We start from the raw sequence: 19,140 nt of genomic DNA, 5'->3' as shown, positions 1-19,140 counted from the left end.
TTTCAGCCATCATTTGTTACCAGGCTCAGAAATCTACCTGGACGCCTTCACAATCAGTTCTGCGGGCCCCGTTGCATCATATATCGATGAAACTGTTGCTCTAACCAATCAGATTGTGAGTTGGCAACCCAAAAAGGGTACCAATGCCTTCTTGAAGGCGCTGGTCAACATCAGAGTTTTCGTAAACTATGATTGACTAGTCACTCGCCAATCATAGTTTGCGAAACCTGCTCTGATCACAAGCCGCTAGTGACAAGAGCATATTGGCCAGAGCTAGCGCACTGTATCGGTAGCGAGCTGCATAAGCAAATATATTGTGTTGATTTAATAGTTTTGTCAACCCACAATGGCTGAAAGGGGAGAAGAAATTAATTTGGTTGGAGATTTACTGTTAAAGCCATTTTCAAGACAGAGTTTTCAAGAAAAAATGGACATCATTCAGAAAGGTCGATCAGTTATTTCCTGGCTAATGGTACCCTCTAGAAAATCACACCACACCTTTTTCAGTCTATTGATTGAGACATCGCACTACTGAAGGCCTAGCGATGAAATCCACGTCCCGCCATTGATGTGGACAAAAACTTAGTGTTGAGGCCTGTTGCCTCAGTTGGCTTGAATACTTACTCCCGAAAGTTGCACACTGAATTTATTGCGACAATATTTTTTTAAGCAAGGTACACACAGTTCGCCAGACTCGTTTCACACGGAAATGCCTATTCTGGCCAGAAATGTTCGAGAGCAAGCCAACAAACATGCACATCAGCTACTCTTATTCACTGATGGGTTAAAGTAGAACCAAGTCAATACCGAATTCATTAGTCTTTAGTGGTGTGTGTGTGTGTGCGCACGCAACACAGACACACTTGTTTCTATGCGCAGTTTTTATCGATTGGATGCTGTTGCAGTTTCTAATCAAGCTTTAATATGCGTTTTCATTGTCCCTCCATGCGCAGTTTCTGTGCGGAGGTGTATGGGTCTGGTCGGACATAAGTGATTGTGAAAGCACTTCATCTAAATGAGAACGAAACCTAAGGGGTGAAATGGCTTCTCCCACGTGTTCATGAAATGAAAGTGTTTGCTGTTTACCATTGCATTGCTCACAGATTTTGGTAGGCAGACTGTACAGTCATACAAATAAAAAAACCCAAACCCCCCTTTGCTGTTAGTGTTACCTTGTCAAGTAGAACACAAGCGGGAAGAGCACACTAGCCGATGATTGAATGGAGGCAATTGTTTCAGAAATAACATTTCTCCACAATTAATGATGCATGACAAAAACATGCAAGCTTTGCAAATTGAAAAGGCTAACTCATGGCAGGGCAAAGTATGACAGCGTAATTGTTTGAGTGAAGTTTTCTTTCTAATCTTATGCCTCATTCATTCATGATCCACCCATTCCCTGGGGTTGCAGATATGCTGTAGCCCCTTTTCAGCTGACTTTGGACAAGTGGTGGGGTGCACCAGAGCATAAATTACAAGCAACTTTTGCATTCCAATTCAGTGTTACAATATGTGTAGAGAATTTCACGCTTTCAGGCCCAGCCGTTACTTCTGAGGACAGTTTATCGTGTCATTAAGTTACAGGGTGCATGAACAGGTTAATTAACCCACTACGCGTGTTTTTGTAACGCGTTTTTATTTGTACGCTTGCGCAAACGTTTAGGGTCACGTGACAGCGAAAACGAAACCAAGTGCCACGACAAAGAACGTTTCTCAGCAAGATAGTTACTTCCTCACTCTCATGAGCTGTACCTGTCGCGGCAATAAAATGAAGCAACATTGAAGAAAATGCGACCGACTCCACTTATGGATCATCGACAGTCAATAATAGAAGCATAAACTTTCGTTCCTTGGAACTTTGGGCGTTTAAACTAGCTCGTTGCTAGCTACTTTCGTGTACGTTCAGTGGTTGATCTTGACGATTGTGGTCGTCTTTGTTTTTGTGCAAAAAAAAAAAAAAAAAAAAAAAAAAGGCCACTAAAATTAGGCAACTCTGCAAAGTGGAGCAGGAAGAACAAGTGAACTTGTTCAACTTTGCATGTGTGTCAAGATGAGGTTGAGTGGTGTCCTGTTATGTGTGCTCGTGATTTGTACTGGGGTTTGTTGGGGAGACACCCCGGCCAACTGCAGCTACGAGGACCTGTTGGGGACGTGGGTGTTCCAGGTGTCCAGCGTGGGCCACGACAAGACCCTCAACTGTTCCGCAGAAAGTAGGCAACATACGTTAGTGGCAGTACATAATTATTACAACTGTCGTGATATGTATTTTTGTATGAGATAGACAGACACAGACTACACCGTGCAGTCCAATGTGTAGAAAATGAATGTCTTGAAACTAATGCCCTTACAGCAGCTGTCCAAAGACAAAGGTGATGTTTTAGGCTAGCCAGTCGACACTTTTTCTCCTTTTCAGCAACAGCAGGGAGCATGGTGATGGTGACCCTTGAAAAGCTGTCGGTGGCCATAGATGAGCTGGGAAACCGTGGCTACTTCACCCTAATCTACAACCAGGGCTTTGAAGTTGTTATTAATGGCTATAAGTGGTTTGCATACTTTAAGGTAAACATAAATACACTGTGTCATTCTAATGGATTGTTTTGATGGGGTCGAACCAATCTATCTTGTTTTCATTGCATTTTCTAGAGGCTTGATGCCAATCCACGTATATCTGATGTCATTTTTCAAAATGTAGTATTATATGAAGTTATTATATGACTTGAGAGCAAAATTTGGATTTGTGTCATTTGACCTGTAAATTCAAACTATATATTTCAATCCCCCCCCCCCCCCCCCCAAAAAAAAAAAAAAAAAAAAAAAATCATTGTCCTAACTCAGCAAACTGATCACCGATTGTTTTTTTTCTGGTTTCCTCTCACATGACACATGACACATTTACAGAGATTACACATTTTGTTGCCTTTAAATGACCCCCCCCCCCCCAATCAATGATTGTTTAACTTCCCCCTCGTCAGTGTTATGGTTCCAGAACGTTCAGGAACAAAATCTGACTCGATAAACATAAACTCAGCTAAATGTATATTTAAAATAATAACAGAGGAAAAAGTGAAAGAGGATCCACAAAGTCGACAAAGAACAAATGATGACACACTGGCAGGCATACCGGGAGACAACGACAGTAACCAAGCAAACATACCTTGTCACCAGAAGACAGCATGACCCAATTGCGAAAATACCAAACGTGAGAGTAATAATAAACACAGGCAAGCTAGTTATGAAAAATGGAGAACAAATAACAGAGAACATGAATATGGAAAAATACCAGGAACATCAACCCAAAAAATATATACAAATATACGAATAATGGCTTGTGCAAAACTAATTGTCCGACAGTCAGGTGTTGTCCAGACTGTCCTTAAATTGTTCGTTCTCGGGACAGGCGCGCACCGGAACACCGCTACCACTGACTTGTGAATGGAATCATGACAATCTGCCATTACTTCCCTCTGGTACTTGGTTCTCATAAATCCTTAACCAAAAGTATATCCTTCCCCCAAATCTGTCGCGATGAAAAGACTCTCCATGTGACATTTTTGAATGTTTTCTTCTCATTTTTTAGTACACTGAAGAGGGCCAGAAGGTGACCAGTTATTGTGACCACACCCTGCCAGGATGGGTTCACGATGTCTTGGGAAACAACTGGGCGTGTTTTGTTGGGAAGAAAGTGAACCCAATCCCATCAAAGGTTCACCATAAACCAATCTTGAGCTCCAGGTAAATGTTATTTCCACAAAATCACAAACAGCAATGAAACCTATCTTTACCCACTCCTACATTATAACCTATTATCCAATTTCTTGATCTTGGTAAAGCCCTTTAAATCTTTTTTGATTATTTCATATCTCATCAGTGAATCACACGGATGCTTTCACTGGAAATGATAAGAACATGAATTCACATTTCACATAGTTTACCATTGCACCACTTTTATACTCACATCTTTCATTCAGTGCCACTTTCGCCCCAAGCGGCAATCCGAAAATCTTAATCCCCAAGATGCTTATCATAGCAGATGATGATCATTGGCTTGTTCACTTTTTCTCATTCTGTCACGTCAAGGCAGTGTTAGACTCATATTAGCATTTTTTTTAATGAATTTGGTCAGTTCTTTGACCTCGGATTATCTTGTAATTAAAAAAAAAAATGTTTATGGCACATGTGTCAAAGTCAAGGCCCGGGGGCCAAATATTGCCCTCGACATCATTTTATTCAGCTCGCGAAAGCAAATCAAGCATGTCATGGTCCGAACCAAAATTTAAAATTGTCATATGAAAACCACAATAACAGTCATTATTCTTGACTTCATATTTGAAAAGTAGTGATTCATTAATTTGTTATACATACATGGAGAAGATGAAACATTCTAATTGTTTTCCCAAATTCATAATGGCCCTTGAGAGGAAACCGTAACGACAACGTAGCCTGCGGCAAAAAAATGAGTTTGACACCGTTTGTCGACAGCATCATTTGATACACAGCGGCTGATGACATTATATACTTGCCTTGTATATAATTCATGTCAAATTTCCTTCGGACTGTGCTTTGAACTTACGATATGATCAAATGACACAATGGAGCTTCAGATGACTATGACTTTTGCATCGCTGCTTCGTTTCACATGAAAGCCGAGCGCTTGCAGCAGTACAGGCCTTGACATTTGTTTCGTCACCTTAGGCTCCTCAAAAGGCCTTTTACACCAAACCAGGGCCTCATTGACTCCATTAACTCAGCCCAGAACTCTTGGAAGGCTGTATCCTACCCGGAATACAAGACGTACTCGGTGCAGGACCTGTACTACAGGGCAGGAGGACCCGCCTCCCATATTCCCCTGTGAGTTTCTTTACAATCTTATCACACACAATTGAAAAAAAAAACAGCACTGACTCTGCAGTCTTGGACGGTGACTATTCCAAAATGGAATTAATATTCAAATTAAAGAGAAGATTTGCCTTTATTAGTCTCACAGTACAACACTGTCTGAAATTAATCTGCTGAGGTGAGTTATTGTTGGTGCTGAGTTTCAGCGCAGCCTTCCCAATAAGAGTTTGCTATTTTCGACATGATGCTAGTAGCTGTTGTTAACTCATTCAGATGATGTGCAAAAATGTTTTCACTCCGTGCCAGGGGTTTTGTCATTATCACTCGACTTCCAGGAACCACAGAATATTGAGTTTTAGAACTACATAAACATTCAGTGCAGCGTAAGAAACCTTAGAGTCTCTTCTTTCATCAGAAAAAAAATGTTATTTCCTAACTTATATGAATCTGGAGTTATATGTCTTCCGGCACGAGGCGGGGGACACCCTGAATTGGTTGCCAGCCAATCGCAGGGCACACAAAGACATACAACAGTCATCTTGAAATAAGGGCGGCTGTCCAAAATACAATGCAATACATCCATATTGGTTTTTATAGCGCTTTAACAACAGCTGAAGCTGGAACAAAGCACTAACATGGAAATAAGGCAAATACTTCCCCCTTGTGAAAGGAAAAAAAGCATGGCCAGAGGCCATGGCCAGCGCTTTATCGGCACCCAAGCAAGAAAAACCAAAACCTGAACAAATTCGGGAATGGCGCTCTACTTCATATTTTCAATTCCCGAATAAATTCGTGAATGGCAGTGAATGAGTTAGAGCACGATATAAGTCAATATGTATTGTATTTTATATGATACATGCATAAAGAACCCGTCCTGTTTTGGGAAGGTTGCAATGCATACTAAGTATTTAGAGCACTGCGACAGCCATTTACCAGAAGATTATTATTTCTGTTTTTATAGTACAGTAAAGTCTCGATATATCGATATTCTCAGGAGTCGGAAAAAATATCGATATAACCGGACTATCGATATATCAGATCCTGCGGCATGTAAATTTTCTCCTTGCGTTCATAGAAATAGTATCGTAATAAGCAGTACTATCGATATGACGAGACTTTACTGTATTTATAAGTGCTTTTTTGAGGCATGGTTAAGATGATGCTGAACAGCCTCAGCTGTCAAATGCTGATATGCTCACGTCCAAATGAGATGCGAGAAATGAGGGGAGAAAAAAAGGAAGTGTATACTCGTAACATCATGACTTTGTTTTTCTTGCCGTGCTTCAGCCACGTTCGCCCGACACCCGTGACCACTCAAATATCCAAATTGGCAGCATCTCTACCACAGCACTGGGATTGGAGGAACGTAGATGGCGTAAACTTTGTCAGCCCTGTGCGAAACCAAGGTAACATTCACTCCACTTAATTCTGTTAAATGGGTACGTACATCATTCGTGTTTGAAATATGACTAAAATAACGTTCCGTTACCACAGTTCTGCAAATAATGAAGTCAAAGAAGATATGTTTGATTGGCGGCGGATGAAATCTCGCACAATGACTTGCACAGCATGGCTAGGACCAGACGCTGAGCGGCAGCTTGCTCGCCTCCCTCCTGGCAGGCCTGACTCGTCTGGCCGCTTTCTTGACTTTCTGCTCAGCCTGGTGTGTGAGTGAGTGGAGGGATTAAGCGCGCCGAGTGCTTGGAGTGTCTGAGAGCAACTCTGCGGGGCCGTGCTTTAGGATCTGGAGAGGGCTGGAGTGTTTGACTTGAAACCCTCCCAGCTACGCTTATTGTACTGCAGCGCTCAAGCCTGGAATGTCAGGTGGCTCGTCAAGGACGCTTTGCGTCGATTCTCTAAGGAATTTGAATGTTGGCGGTATTGTGTTGCATTGTGGCTTGTGACTTGTCCTCATTTTTTTCTGCCAGCTATTTTATTTTGAAAAGCTAGTTTGTTAATTTTTGTTGGTACACGGTGTAGGCTGTGCAACATGGTGGACTCGGTTCTAAGGTTTGGGGTTCAAATCTGGTCCTGTGGAGGGCTTGCATGTTCTTTCTGTGTTTGCGTGTGATTTCTCTGGGTGCTGTGACATTCTTCTGCACTCAATACATACACGTTATGTTCACTCAAGGCTCAACATTTTCCTGGGGAGTGAATGTATGTGTCGACAGTAGGAGTATTTGTCCCTGTGTGCCCTGTGATTGACTGACAACCTGTCCGGGGTGTCCAGTGCCTCTTGTTCACTTAATTTTCCTTGCACGGATTGTTCTGATTTAGTCCTTGGGGTTTCACGGGTGATCTAGGTTTGATTCATATCACAAAAGTAGATTTTAATTTCTTGCGGTATGCCATACAACAATACAGTAATGTCTCATTATATTGATATTCTCGGGAGTCGGGGAAAAATGTTGATATAACCGTACTATCGATATATCCGTCCTGCGCCTAACTGCATTAAAAAGGGGGGGGGGGGGGATACGTAAATGGGGGATCTTTGATATGGCATGTAATTTTATCATTGGGTTCATGGATTGCGTATCTAGCATGCTTTTTGTACAGTAGTGAAGTGAAAAATAAACTTATGCATAAAATAAAAACGTCTTTACACTTTTTTAATGACTATTTCCTTTCAAAATGCAACCAATACAAAATCCTCACGTTGTTCTATACACACGAAACCACGAACGCCAGCATGTACAAACATATGAAAAACTGATTGTTGCAAGCGACAAAGATATCTGAATACAACACAATTAAATACATGTATGGAAAACGAAATAAAAATCAAATAAATAAATAGAGGAAAATAAACAAGTAAACAAACAAATTAATCAATAAATAAACACATGCATAAATAAATAAACCAATCAGTCAATAAACAAATAAATCAATACATTATACGTAAACAAACAAATAAACTAGCCAATGAATAGACAGAAAAATAAACAAGTAAAGGATCAAATAAATCAATAAATAAACATACAAATAAAATAACAAATCAACCAATAAATATATAAATTAGAAAATAAATGAATGGAGAGAAAAATAAAAAGTAAACAAATAAATCAATAAATAAACATACAAATAAATAAACCAACCAGCCAATAAACAAATACATCAATAAACAATAAGTAAACAAACAAATAAACTAGCAAATAAATAGACAGAGAAATAAACAAGTAAAAAAATAGCCATAAGTAAACATACAAATAAATAAATAAACCAATTAAACAGTCAATAAATATACAAACAAATAATTAACTCAATAAATAAATAAGCACCCATTTTTTTCCACTAGGTTCATGCGGTAGCTGCTACTCCTTTGCCTCCATGGGGATGTTAGAGGCTCGCATCCGAATCCTATCCAACAACAGTGAGACTCCCATATTCAGCCCCCAACAAGTGGTCTCCTGCTCTGAATTTTCACAAGGTATGCCAACTTATTCACAGGTGACTGTCACAAAACAGCATTGCCGAAAAAAAGTACCACTGCAATATTATGTTCATACAGTAATTGCTAAAGCTACGGTTGTGAACTTAATGGATGCCGTTTTTTTTGGGACACCTGCATATTATATTAATGTCATTACTTGAAGATTGCTACGAAAGTAGATGTTCTGGTTTCGAATTTCCTTTGGACCCAGCTGAGGTATTAATTACGTTATTATTTTTCAGGTTGTGACGGTGGCTTTCCATACCTGATTGGAAAGTACGTCCAGGATTTCGGCATTGTGGATGAGTCCTGTTTTCCATATGTTGGAAGGAAGACTCGCTGCGGAATACCTAAAAACTGCGGCCACACTTACGTGGCAGAGTACAGCTATGTGGGAGGATTTTATGGTGGCTGCAGCGAGGAAGCCATGATACTGGAACTGGTCCAGAATGGACCTATGGCGGTGTCCTTTGAGGTATAAACTAAAAAAAAAAATAATAATAGTAATAATAAATTTCATTTATTGGTCTCCATCCAGTTCCACACACACACGCACACACAAAGCTTGTTTGTGCAACATTTTGGCTCACAAGACAAAGCCAAAAAATGTGATAAAAATGGCGCAGCCGCGGCTGACACTTTAACTCAATCAATTCACCAGTTGGGGGTCGTGTTTGATTTTATAGCCAATCAGTGAGCTCCATTGTCACTTTCTTTGCAGGTGTACCCAGACTTTATGGTCTACAAGGAGGGCATCTACCACCACACGAGCATCTTGGACTCCTTCAATCCCTTCGAGCTGACCAACCACGCCGTGCTACTGGTGGGCTATGGCCGCTGTCACATGACAGGCCAGAAGTACTGGATAGTCAAGAATAGCTGGGGCACCAGCTGGGGAGAGGGGGGCTATTTCAGAATCCGCCGGGGAAGTGATGAGTGTTCCATTGAAAGCATCGCGGTTGCAGCCAAGCCCATCCCCAAACTCTAAAGGCTTGTTTTGCTCTTTTTTGATGCCCTGTCAGTAAGCTCTTATGCAGCGTACTTGACAGTTTAATGATGAAACCGTTTCGCAACCTGGAAATCGGTATGCTGGTCAAATTTTAGTTTCACTTCCACTTGTGAAAAACGCCTTCACAAGTCAGTTATGATTTTTAAAACGCATAGGATGCCTTTAAAGTTCATTGCTATCTCCTCAATGCTCGCGTGGTGTTTGTGCGGGTTGGATGAACAGATGTGAGGTTGTACTTATGGAAAGGGCTTGGTCATATGATGTTAGTTTGGAATATCTGCTAATCAGGGCCTTGTTTATCTCAGGATGTTCAGATGTCAGTCAATCAGTTTTTAACTGTACATGTGCCTTTTTATAATAATAAAGAGAGATCATAATAATGACAATCCTCTCTGGAGAAACATTCTTATGAACTCATTCACTGCCATACACAAATTTATTCGGGAATTGAAAATATAATATAGAGCGACATTCTGGAATTTCTTTGGATTTTTTTTTTTTGTTTGGACCCCGATAAAGCGCTGTCTATGGCCTCTGGCAATGTTTTTCCTACCACAAGGGGGCAGCATTTCCCTTTTTTCATGTTAGTGCTTTGTTCCAGCTTCAGCTGTTGTTAAAGCTCTATATAAACCAATATGTATGTATTGCATTGTATTTCGGACAGTCACCCTCATTTCAAGCTCATATTACTCCATACCCATATAATTTAGGAATTTACTGTTTTTTCTGATGAAAGAAGAGAGTCAAAGGTTTATTAAGCAGCACTGCATGTTTATGTAAACCTAAAACTCAATATTCTGCGGTTCCTGCAATTTCAGTGAAAATGATAAAAACCCTGGTACTGGAGAGGACACATTTTTGCATGTCTAGCAGTGAATGAGTTAAAACACGTAAAAAAATATACAACATTGTGACGTTAACCGAATGGCCTATTACAAATTACAGGAAGACTTAAATTGATGCAGATTATCCCCCACGCCTCCATTAGTTACATTGCGTCATGTGGCTTCTTCTGACCTTAAAACTGAACAGCTGACCAGGCTGTGACAAAGTTTTAACGAGTTATTATTTCATGCTTTGCCTCTGAACAAATGAACAATTGGAAATGTTGTCGGGGGAGGGGGGGACAAAAAGGCACAGGATTGCTATGCATGCATCACTTATCAGCAGTGTATTATATGTTGTACCGCATGTTTTGTTGTGTTTGATTGTGTACTGGGGACACAGTATCCACTGGTTAAATCTGTCTCGCAGCAGAGAGACGCGGGGTTCAATTCCAATAACCCCCCTGACCCCCGGTGTGGAGTTTGCATGTTCCTGTGAGGTCAACGCGCTAACCACTGGACCGCCACTAACAGACAAATGACAGCACATATCTCAGTGAGGTTTTTTATTTTGTCCCTCTTATAATATGTCATTGTAGAGACACAAAAAATAATACTGCGAACATTCTGTTGGACTTTATTTTCTAAGAACCACCAATATGCCTTCTCGGCTGCTTCTCCGTTTTTGTTTTTTTATGCTGCGGGCCATGAAACCGCCCAGGCCACCCCTCGGTGTGAGTCACAAGGTTATCCCCACCCAATAGCTCACTCCCAGCTCCACCAAACAACACACACACACACACACACAGCGAAAATGGATCATTCCAAGTTCACCTCCCCTTTCCTTAGAAGCTCATTACTAACTCCACCTCATTTCTTCATCCCGTGGCCGCTTCCAATCGAGTGGATTCATGCTTGGCCCTCACCTTCCTCGCCCACCATGCAGAACAACAACCATGCCAAAGAACACCTCTACAAAATCTTGGTTATAGGAGATCTTGGCGTGGGCAAGACCAGCATCATCAAGCGCTATGTGCATCATAACTTTAGCCCAAACTACAGAGCCACCATCGGCGTAGATTTCGCCCTCAAAGTGCTCAACTTGGATCAGGAGACTGTGCGCCTCCAGCTGTGGGATATCGCAGGTACTACCCGGCCACTTTTCTACGTACTCCGGGTGCTGTTAGAAATAACATGGTTTACACTGTAGAATCAGCAATGAAAAACCTGATAAAGTGCCATATTAGAATGTAATTTGCAGATGTTTTTGTTGATATTTAGACACTTGAACAGACATATAGCGTGCTTACTTAACCCCCATAATGATGTGAAGGGGTCAGTTTTACCCGTTTCCATTTTACCATCAAGCACTGGATATCTTTTCCTTTCTTCAAAATAGTTCTAAAATATCCCAATCGAAAATATGTTGTCTCTCTTTTGAAGTATGTTTATTACTACTCAGAAACAGTTGTTGCTAATGTCACCGATTATTTGACTGTGTGGATTTTTACATACAGGTTAAAAATGACCCACAATATAATCAACCTGATTTTTTTTCAACATAATATGAGGGTTAAAATAACATGACTTAAGATTTTTTTAGGGACCACAGTTTTTTACCCCTTTTTCCATCAAGCATTCATTCAAATTAATTATATCATAAGCGGCCTGCTTCGATGGAGAGTTTTTGCGGAATCTTTTTCCTTCGCAAATGACATTGTTTCTGTAAGCATGCTGCACATGTGATGGCAAAGGGAGGGAATCGATGGTTAGACACATGTGACTGTTTCTCTCACCTTGCATGTTTGCAGTAGTTTCACACATAAGTGGCATCTCTTGTGTGGAAAAAATATCAACAAAGACAACTTTGCTAAGTTATTAGTTCATGTCAACAAATTGAGACGCAAAGAAAGTTTGTCACTTTCAATGCTTGATTTCAGTCCTATTATTTTTCTTTTCAATGTTGTATCTTCCACTTTTTCACTTTTGTTTTTCCACACAGCGGTTCTCGAATGATCGCCTTTACAACACGAGCACAATCAAATTGATGTTTGATTTGAGTGGTTGATCTAATTAAAAATGGTTTGTGGCAGAACCAAACGCTCCAATAGCAGGATCCTCTCATGCGAAAGTCGCCAAAGTTGCCCTGCTGCTCTCAGTTCTGTGCTGCGCTTTCTCCACTAAGCACAAGCAGTCATGTGTCTCTGCCTCATGTGAGCCAGATTTGAGGCCCAGCCCGTTTTATTCCAGGAGTGTTTGTTGTGGCCCTTTTTCGAAAGAACTGCAAACATTCTGCTGAGCCTTTTAGAAGGTTACTCAATTAGTTGCATAAGAACTCGTGAGATTTCTATTGCAATGACGCCCTTCACATCCATATGGGATGTGTGTGTCATTTTTTTTCGAAACAGCTGATACTGGGTCAAGTGTGTTCCATATTAGAAACATGGCCCAGTAATGCCAGAAATGTTTGATTTATGAGAATAAAGCAAATTCAAGTGTCCACGTTTCCACAGTACTGCACTTGTGTGTTGTTTAAGTGCTATTTTTCACAGCAATCACTTTTTACATCGTAAAATGGCATCGTAAGATTTATCTTTCAGACTGCACAGCCGGCGTTTTCTCTAATGAGCAGTTAAGTCCACCTACCGAATTGATTTACTCTCCATTCACCGAGTCAAAAGTAAATGTTGCTGTCCCAGACACCGGCACTGATATTTTACAATGTAAATAGCTGCCCAAAATTGTTCTCCTGATCAAGCGGGGCGACCAAAAGAAGGAGCAGGCTTCGAGAACGGTAGATGAGATTTATCTGCCAACACAACCACAAATCAACAAATTGACTAATGACATGTAATCTTTTTTTTCTGTCGGAGGACATGAGTTCCTGCTCCACTATGCGAATAAACACACGCAAGATATGCGGTGCGTGTGTTGCGTTCTCCACATTGGTATTCGACCTGTCACATGTGTTTTCATCAGTTATAAATGAGAGTCTGTCACTAACGGAGTTTTCATTGGTACGGACTGCCCACCACTGGGATTTGTGGTCATTCAGGTGGGGTGACAGATGAAAAGACCAAAGTTGTCAAGGCCCGGGGGCCAAATCTGGCCCGCCTTATCATTTTATTCGGCCCGCGAAAAGAAAATTAATTCCACGATGCTTGCTAAAGCCTGAAACAACATTTCAAATTGTCCCATGGCACCACAATAAGTTATTATTTTCTTACTTCAAATGTGAAAACTAGTTATTCATTAATTTTTTATGTGCCCTCGAGAGGAAATCGTAACTGCAATGTAGCCAGGTAAAAAATAAGTTTGACACCCATGGTTTAGACCACAGTGTCAAAGTCAGGGCCCGGGGGCCAAATCCGGACCGCCACATCATTTTATTCGGCCCGCAAAAGCAAATCAAACTTGTGAAATTCCATGATGCTTGCTAAAGTCCGAACCAAAATTTCAAATTGTCGTATGAAAAGTACAATAACACTCATTCTTTGTGTTAAATTCAGTCTCCTTATTATCCAATTTACAACAGATTATTTTCTTACAGACAGTGGTGTTTTAGGTGTTCAATTACCTGACATGTTTTGGCGTGTAAATTAGTCATTATTCTTGACTTCAGATTTGAAAACTAGTTATTCATTAATTTGTTGTGCGTTCTGTATGTAGTATGTGGCAGGGATGAAACATACCAATGGCTTCCCCAAATTCATAATGGCCCTCGAGAGGAAACCGTAACTACAATGTGGCCCTCGGCAAAAAAAACTTTGACACCCTTGGTTTAGTCAGTGTTTCAAAGTTCCCATCTGCCAACAGACAGCCAGCAAAATGCGAGTTGTCATTGACAGACTGCTTACCTCTGCACTGCAGTCAACTTACACGTCATTATAAGAATACATTTATTATTTAATAGAGATGCTCAAAATTATTCAATCAATATTTCACTACAATATTATGTCAGATTTTGGAACACCGTGTCGAACACTTATCTGAAACGTCTCTGCGTGCATCCTGATTAGATGCACACACTGTGTGCCCATTCGTCTTTTATAGGGCAAGAAAGATTTGGCAACATGACCCGTGTATATTACCGCGAGGCAATGGGCGCCTTCATTGTGTTTGACGTGACAAGGCCCGCCTCCTTTGAGGCGGTCACCAAATGGAAGGAGGACTTGGACTCCAAAGTGACATTGGCCAATGGGAACCATGTGGCCACTGTGCTCCTGGCAAACAAATGTGACCAAGGATGGGATGTACTCACCAATAATGGAATAAAGATGGAGCAGTTCTGCCAGGAGAATGGCTTCGTGGGGTGGTTTGAGACGTCTGCTAAGGTAAGATACATACACACACACACAACACACACACCTACAATGAATGGGTTAATATGTTATAAATCTGCCTCAAATTCAATAGAAACTGCAAATCTGAAAAACTGTAACATTACTACTCACAGATGTGTGGGCTTTGGGAGCTGTCCAGTCTCACTCTAATTGTCATGTAGAAAATGAAATATTTTCATTTTTAAGGCTAAATGAAATAACTACTCTACCATATTCTCTGGTGTATAAGGTGCACCAGAGTATAGGGCGCACCCTCCAATGAAAGGTGTATTTTCAAAAAAATTCCATATACAGTATACGGTGAACCAGTCTATAAGGCACACCTTCAATGAATGTAAAACATTTTCCAAATATAATCTATAAAAATTTATAAATTTTACAAATATAGGCAGACCAGATTATAGGTTGCTACAATAGCGGCTGTGGTTACGCACTACTTCTTCTAAAAATGAAATGTATTATTATTATTATCATTACTGTAATATATATAAGGCGCACCTGCGTAGAAGGTCATCTTTTGAAAAAAAAGGAGGCCTTTGGGTGCGCCTGATACTTGGGAAAATACGGTACTTCAAACAATGAAACTAAGAACAGCGAACTATTCTCACTCATAATCAATCATAGAGCAATTAACTCATTCACTGTTATTCACAAATTAATTTGAGAACTGAAAATAGGATGTAGAGAGATTCCCGAATATGTTCGGGTTTTGTTTTTTCATGCTTGATTGCCGATAAAGTGCTGGCCAGACCTCTAGCAATGTTTTCATTTCCACAAGGGGGCAGCATTTCCCTTTTTTTCCATGTTAGCGCTTTTTATCAGCTTCAGCTGTTGTTCAACCGCTATATAAACCAATATGTATGTATTGCATTGTATTTTGGACAGCAACCTTCGTTTGAAGCTCAGATAACTCCAGACCCATATAATTTAAGAATTAACTCTTTTTGTTCTGATGAAAGAAGAGAGTCTAAGGTTTGTAACGCTGTATTGAAATTTTAAAACTCAATACAGTAAAGTCTCGTTATATCGATATCGGATATATCGATAGTCCCGGTTATATCGATACTATTTCTATGCACGCACGGAGAAAATTACATGCAAACAGGGTCGGATATATCGATAGTCCCGGTTATATCGATATTTTTTCGGACTCCCTTGAATATCGATATAACGAGACTTTACTGTATTCTGCGGGTCCTGGAATTCAAGTGGCAATGACAAAAACCCTGGCACTGGAGTAGACACATTTTTACACTTTGTCCGGCAGTGACTGAGTTCAAAGAGTATCGTTCATTGACCTCTGCTGTGCCTTTGCCAAGTTACATTATAATTGATCAGATGTGCTTTAAATTGTCTGTAGTAGCTGACGTCTATCAATGTACTGTAACCGTGCCAACCTCACAATTTATTTAAGAGCATACGGACAGTTGATGTTTTCCGCTCAAATATCTTATTGGGAAGCTACAAAGTCAAGCTGACCTTGGACGAAAATGTTGACTTGTGTGACTTGAATCGACACAATGACCCAACCTCAACGTCCCCGCTTCTCATGAATGATGTGCTGCGAGAATGTCACAGCCAGGTGGTAAGGGAAGAAAATAGAACAAGACATGCACATGGACACGTACACACTTTGACAGCCGTGACGGTTGGCGCATCTGCACAATCTAATGAGATCCCACGGAGCAAAGTCCTTAAATGAATAGATTACAATATAGTATGTCATTATATAATAATACCTTCACTTTGCAGCAAAGATGTCATTGCAAAAGGTCCAACACATTATTCCAAAGAGGAAAATGGCAAATGCATTTGTAAATCTTTGTTCACAATAGAAAATACAAATCCTTAAGGACGTAAAAGACGGAGTAGAAATGTAAAATTCTTGAATACATTTAGTCACTGTCTGTTCCGTCGTTTCAGGACAGAGCCTAAGATGTATTTAGCATAGAAACAAATGTGAAGTCCAAGATGCGACCAGAGTAGGCAGCTGTCAGCAAGTGCTCTCACAAGCATTGTCTTTTTTTTTTGTTTTTATGTTTTCTTTTGTCAATTTGAATTGTTGTGCATCGGGTGGAACGGATACAGTTTTTTGTCAGGGTTTTTGGCCACGACATTCATTAAGGAAGATACTCTGCTGAGCGGTTGCGCCTTTTTGTCAGCACAAATATGACAGCACTGTTTTTGATTGGGAGGAATCTCTGCACCATTTGACTGTCATCGCTGGACAGCTCCGTAATGGTCAGCATTTTCACAGCCCCACTTTGTTCAGCGGAAAGGTCGGTGTTGTTGGACAGTCTGCGGCTGGTGGATGCATGGCTTTAGGAGCCCGCAATGATAAGAAAGGCGCATCAGCGCAGAGCGCCGATGCGTATATGGAACTGTCACGGCTTGGAATTGAAGCGGATCTACGTGAGACAGGAAATGTCAGACAATCTCTTTTCTTCAATGAATGCTACAGCTTTGTGTTTGCTTTCAACATTTAGCTTGTAGCAGACGCGCACATTTCACCATGACGTCCCTGATCCACTGGTGAAAAGGAGGCTTTCATCCTCTCCTCTTTCATCTAGAACTGATTCGTACGACAAAGAGGGTGCAGAAAGTGCTTAGGATTGATTGACTGTCTGTCTTTTGTGTTGTGTCACATTATTTGTGACTTAGTTGTTTTGATTTCAAGCGGCACGGCGAGAGTGACTGCCTTTACAGCATCTCATGTATTTGTTTTCTACTTATTCCTTTCCTTTCCTCTTACTTTCATCACTTTGCTGTTGTGAAATGTAAATTTCTCCACTGCGAGACAAATAAAGGCTAATTCAATCTAATTGTACCTAAATTCCGGTGTAAACCAAACATAGTGAAGGAAAACATTTTTCAATTCAATTATTTTTTTATTTGCTATTGTGTCATTTCACCCTCTTTCTATTCTCATACTTAGGAAAACATCAATATTGACGAGGCGGCTAACTGCTTGGTGAAACACATCATTACCAGTCAAAACGACATGCTCCAGTCAGAGGTCGATGACACCATCACCCCCCAATTAGAGATGGACAAAGGCGGGACATGCACCTCCTGCTTTAGATCGCAGTAATGGCTCTCCAACGCATGGGCATTCTTGTGCATGTTATTCCACACAAAGTCGCAGTGTGTGCAGAGCAAGAGCTGATTTTTATTTTTTGTTTAAGGAGGATGTTTTTCTCCTCCGGCAGTTGGTTTTGGTTCGAGGAAGGAATTGAGCGGACAGAAGAAAAGGTTGAGAACAATAGATGAGAATGCGCGTTCCTGTCAAAAACAAGGTCACCCGCGTCTTTAGCACTCCAACTTCGGTAACCATGGAGATGCGGCTCGTCTATGAACACGTTCAGAGGGGGAATATCTCTGTTCAAGGTTCAGATCTTCAATCCACGTTGACTGTCACTCCTTATGACATTTGCATTGCTGTCTCTCGCCCACTCTTTAGTTTGCTTCACTCGTTTATTTTATTTTATTCTTCTCTTTTGTTTTCTTATGACTACAAACAGAGTCCGCAAAAAAAAAAATGCAGTTGGAAAATAAGTTTCAGAAATCTTCATTGGACAGTTTTGAACCGACTGTATTTCCAAAATTTTACGTGCACATAAGCAACACAATATATTGTTATATAACCCCCCACCCAAAAAAAGAAATTTCAATTTTTATGCTTACTAAATAGTTTATTTATAAATGCAATTAAAGCATATGAGACCATGTACTGTATAGTATTTTTATACTTAAGACAGATTTGAACATGCCTACAAAATGTCATAACAAACGCATTGTTGCAAGATAAGCAGAATAAATGTATTTTTATTTGGACATGGTGGTTTCATATATACGGTATATCCATCCATCCATTTTCAACACCCTGAACAGGCATCGTGCGGACTAGCCGGAGCCATTCCCAACTGACTTCAGGAGGAAGGTAGACACCCTGAACTGGTCGGCAGTCAGTCGCAGGAGACATGTAGATCCTTCACTGTGGAAATACTTTGTACATTTGTACTTTGTACATACTGACAAATCATGGAACCAAAGATGTGTCCAGGTCTCACCAAGAATAAAGCCGAACTTTCCTGTCTGCCTGTCTTTTTATTTCAAGTATACAGTATATAAAAAAAAAATACACGCACACGCGCGCACACACACACGCACACATACACATACACACACATACATACACGTATACATATACATATACATATACACATATGTGTACCTCAATCTGATGACATACCAAAAGAAAATAGTACAATTAAATTAGATTAGATTAGATTAGCCTTTATTAGTCTCATACTGGAGAAATGTGCATTTCACAGCAGCAAAGTGATGAAAGGCAGAAGACAGGAAAAAGAAGAAGTAGAAAAACAAAATATAGGAGCTGCTGTAAAGGCAAAATACTACTTATTATAATACTGTGATACTTTACGCTACTTCCGAGAGAGGCCGAAGCACAAAACAGCCGAAACCACTAGCTATCTTCACCTCTCACCATCTGCCTGGATTAGGCAACAAAAGAGTTAACAAGACCGAATCGCTTTCACTTGATTTACGATTGTAATTTTCTTCTGCAATATGTCAAAAGCCAAACCTGCACACACTTGCATATTTTCAGAAGATTTCCTGGATTCATTTTTTTTTACTCTTCTCATCTGGTCTACTAAGCAACACCGAGTAGCT

The 19,140-nt window shown here is 40.4% G+C and overlaps 2 protein-coding genes across 2 annotated transcripts; both read left to right on the top strand.

Moving 5' to 3' along the window:
- The first annotated feature begins 1,968 nt into the window (after positions 1-1,968).
- Positions 1,969-9,664, top strand: ctsc (cathepsin C). The gene is made up of 8 exons (XM_089014314.1): positions 1,969-2,210; positions 2,414-2,559; positions 3,578-3,732; positions 4,693-4,848; positions 6,124-6,242; positions 8,135-8,266; positions 8,512-8,744; positions 8,991-9,664. Exons 1-8 carry the CDS (start codon positions 2,039-2,041, stop codon positions 9,255-9,257), a joined length of 1,380 nt encoding a protein of 459 aa, XP_088870440.1. The 5' UTR covers positions 1,969-2,038; the 3' UTR covers positions 9,258-9,664.
- A 1,156-nt stretch (positions 9,665-10,820) lies between these two features.
- On the top strand, positions 10,821-18,541 carry rab38a (RAB38a, member RAS oncogene family). Its single transcript, XM_089014130.1, has 3 exons — positions 10,821-11,247; positions 14,156-14,436; positions 17,381-18,541. The coding sequence occupies exons 1-3, from the start codon at positions 10,917-10,919 to the stop codon at positions 17,534-17,536; spliced, it is 768 nt and encodes a 255-aa protein (XP_088870256.1). The 5' UTR covers positions 10,821-10,916; the 3' UTR covers positions 17,537-18,541.
- Positions 18,542-19,140: the final 599 nt, after the last annotated feature.

This window comes from Hippocampus bargibanti, linkage group LG14 (genome assembly GCF_051943395.1).
Source record: "Hippocampus bargibanti isolate YZ-2025 linkage group LG14, ASM5194339v1, whole genome shotgun sequence".
Lineage (NCBI taxonomy): Eukaryota > Metazoa > Chordata > Actinopteri > Syngnathiformes > Syngnathidae > Hippocampus > Hippocampus bargibanti.
The sequence above is the reverse complement of the archived record's forward strand: the minus strand, read 5'-3'. Positions and strand labels throughout refer to the sequence as shown.

Coding starts and splice junctions, on each gene's coding strand:
- ctsc (XM_089014314.1), top strand. CDS start 2,039: ATGTGTGTCAAGATGAGGTTGAGTGGTGTCCTGTTATGTGTGCTCGTG. Junction 2,211..2,413: donor CCTCAACTGTTCCGCAGAAA/GTAGGCAACATA, acceptor TCTCCTTTTCAG/CAACAGCAGGGAGCATGGTG. Junction 8,267..8,511: donor CTGCTCTGAATTTTCACAAG/GTATGCCAACTT, acceptor ATTATTTTTCAG/GTTGTGACGGTGGCTTTCCA.
- rab38a (XM_089014130.1), top strand. CDS start 10,917: ATGGATCATTCCAAGTTCACCTCCCCTTTCCTTAGAAGCTCATTACTA. Junction 11,248..14,155: donor CCAGCTGTGGGATATCGCAG/GTACTACCCGGC, acceptor CGTCTTTTATAG/GGCAAGAAAGATTTGGCAAC. Junction 14,437..17,380: donor GGTTTGAGACGTCTGCTAAG/GTAAGATACATA, acceptor TCTCATACTTAG/GAAAACATCAATATTGACGA.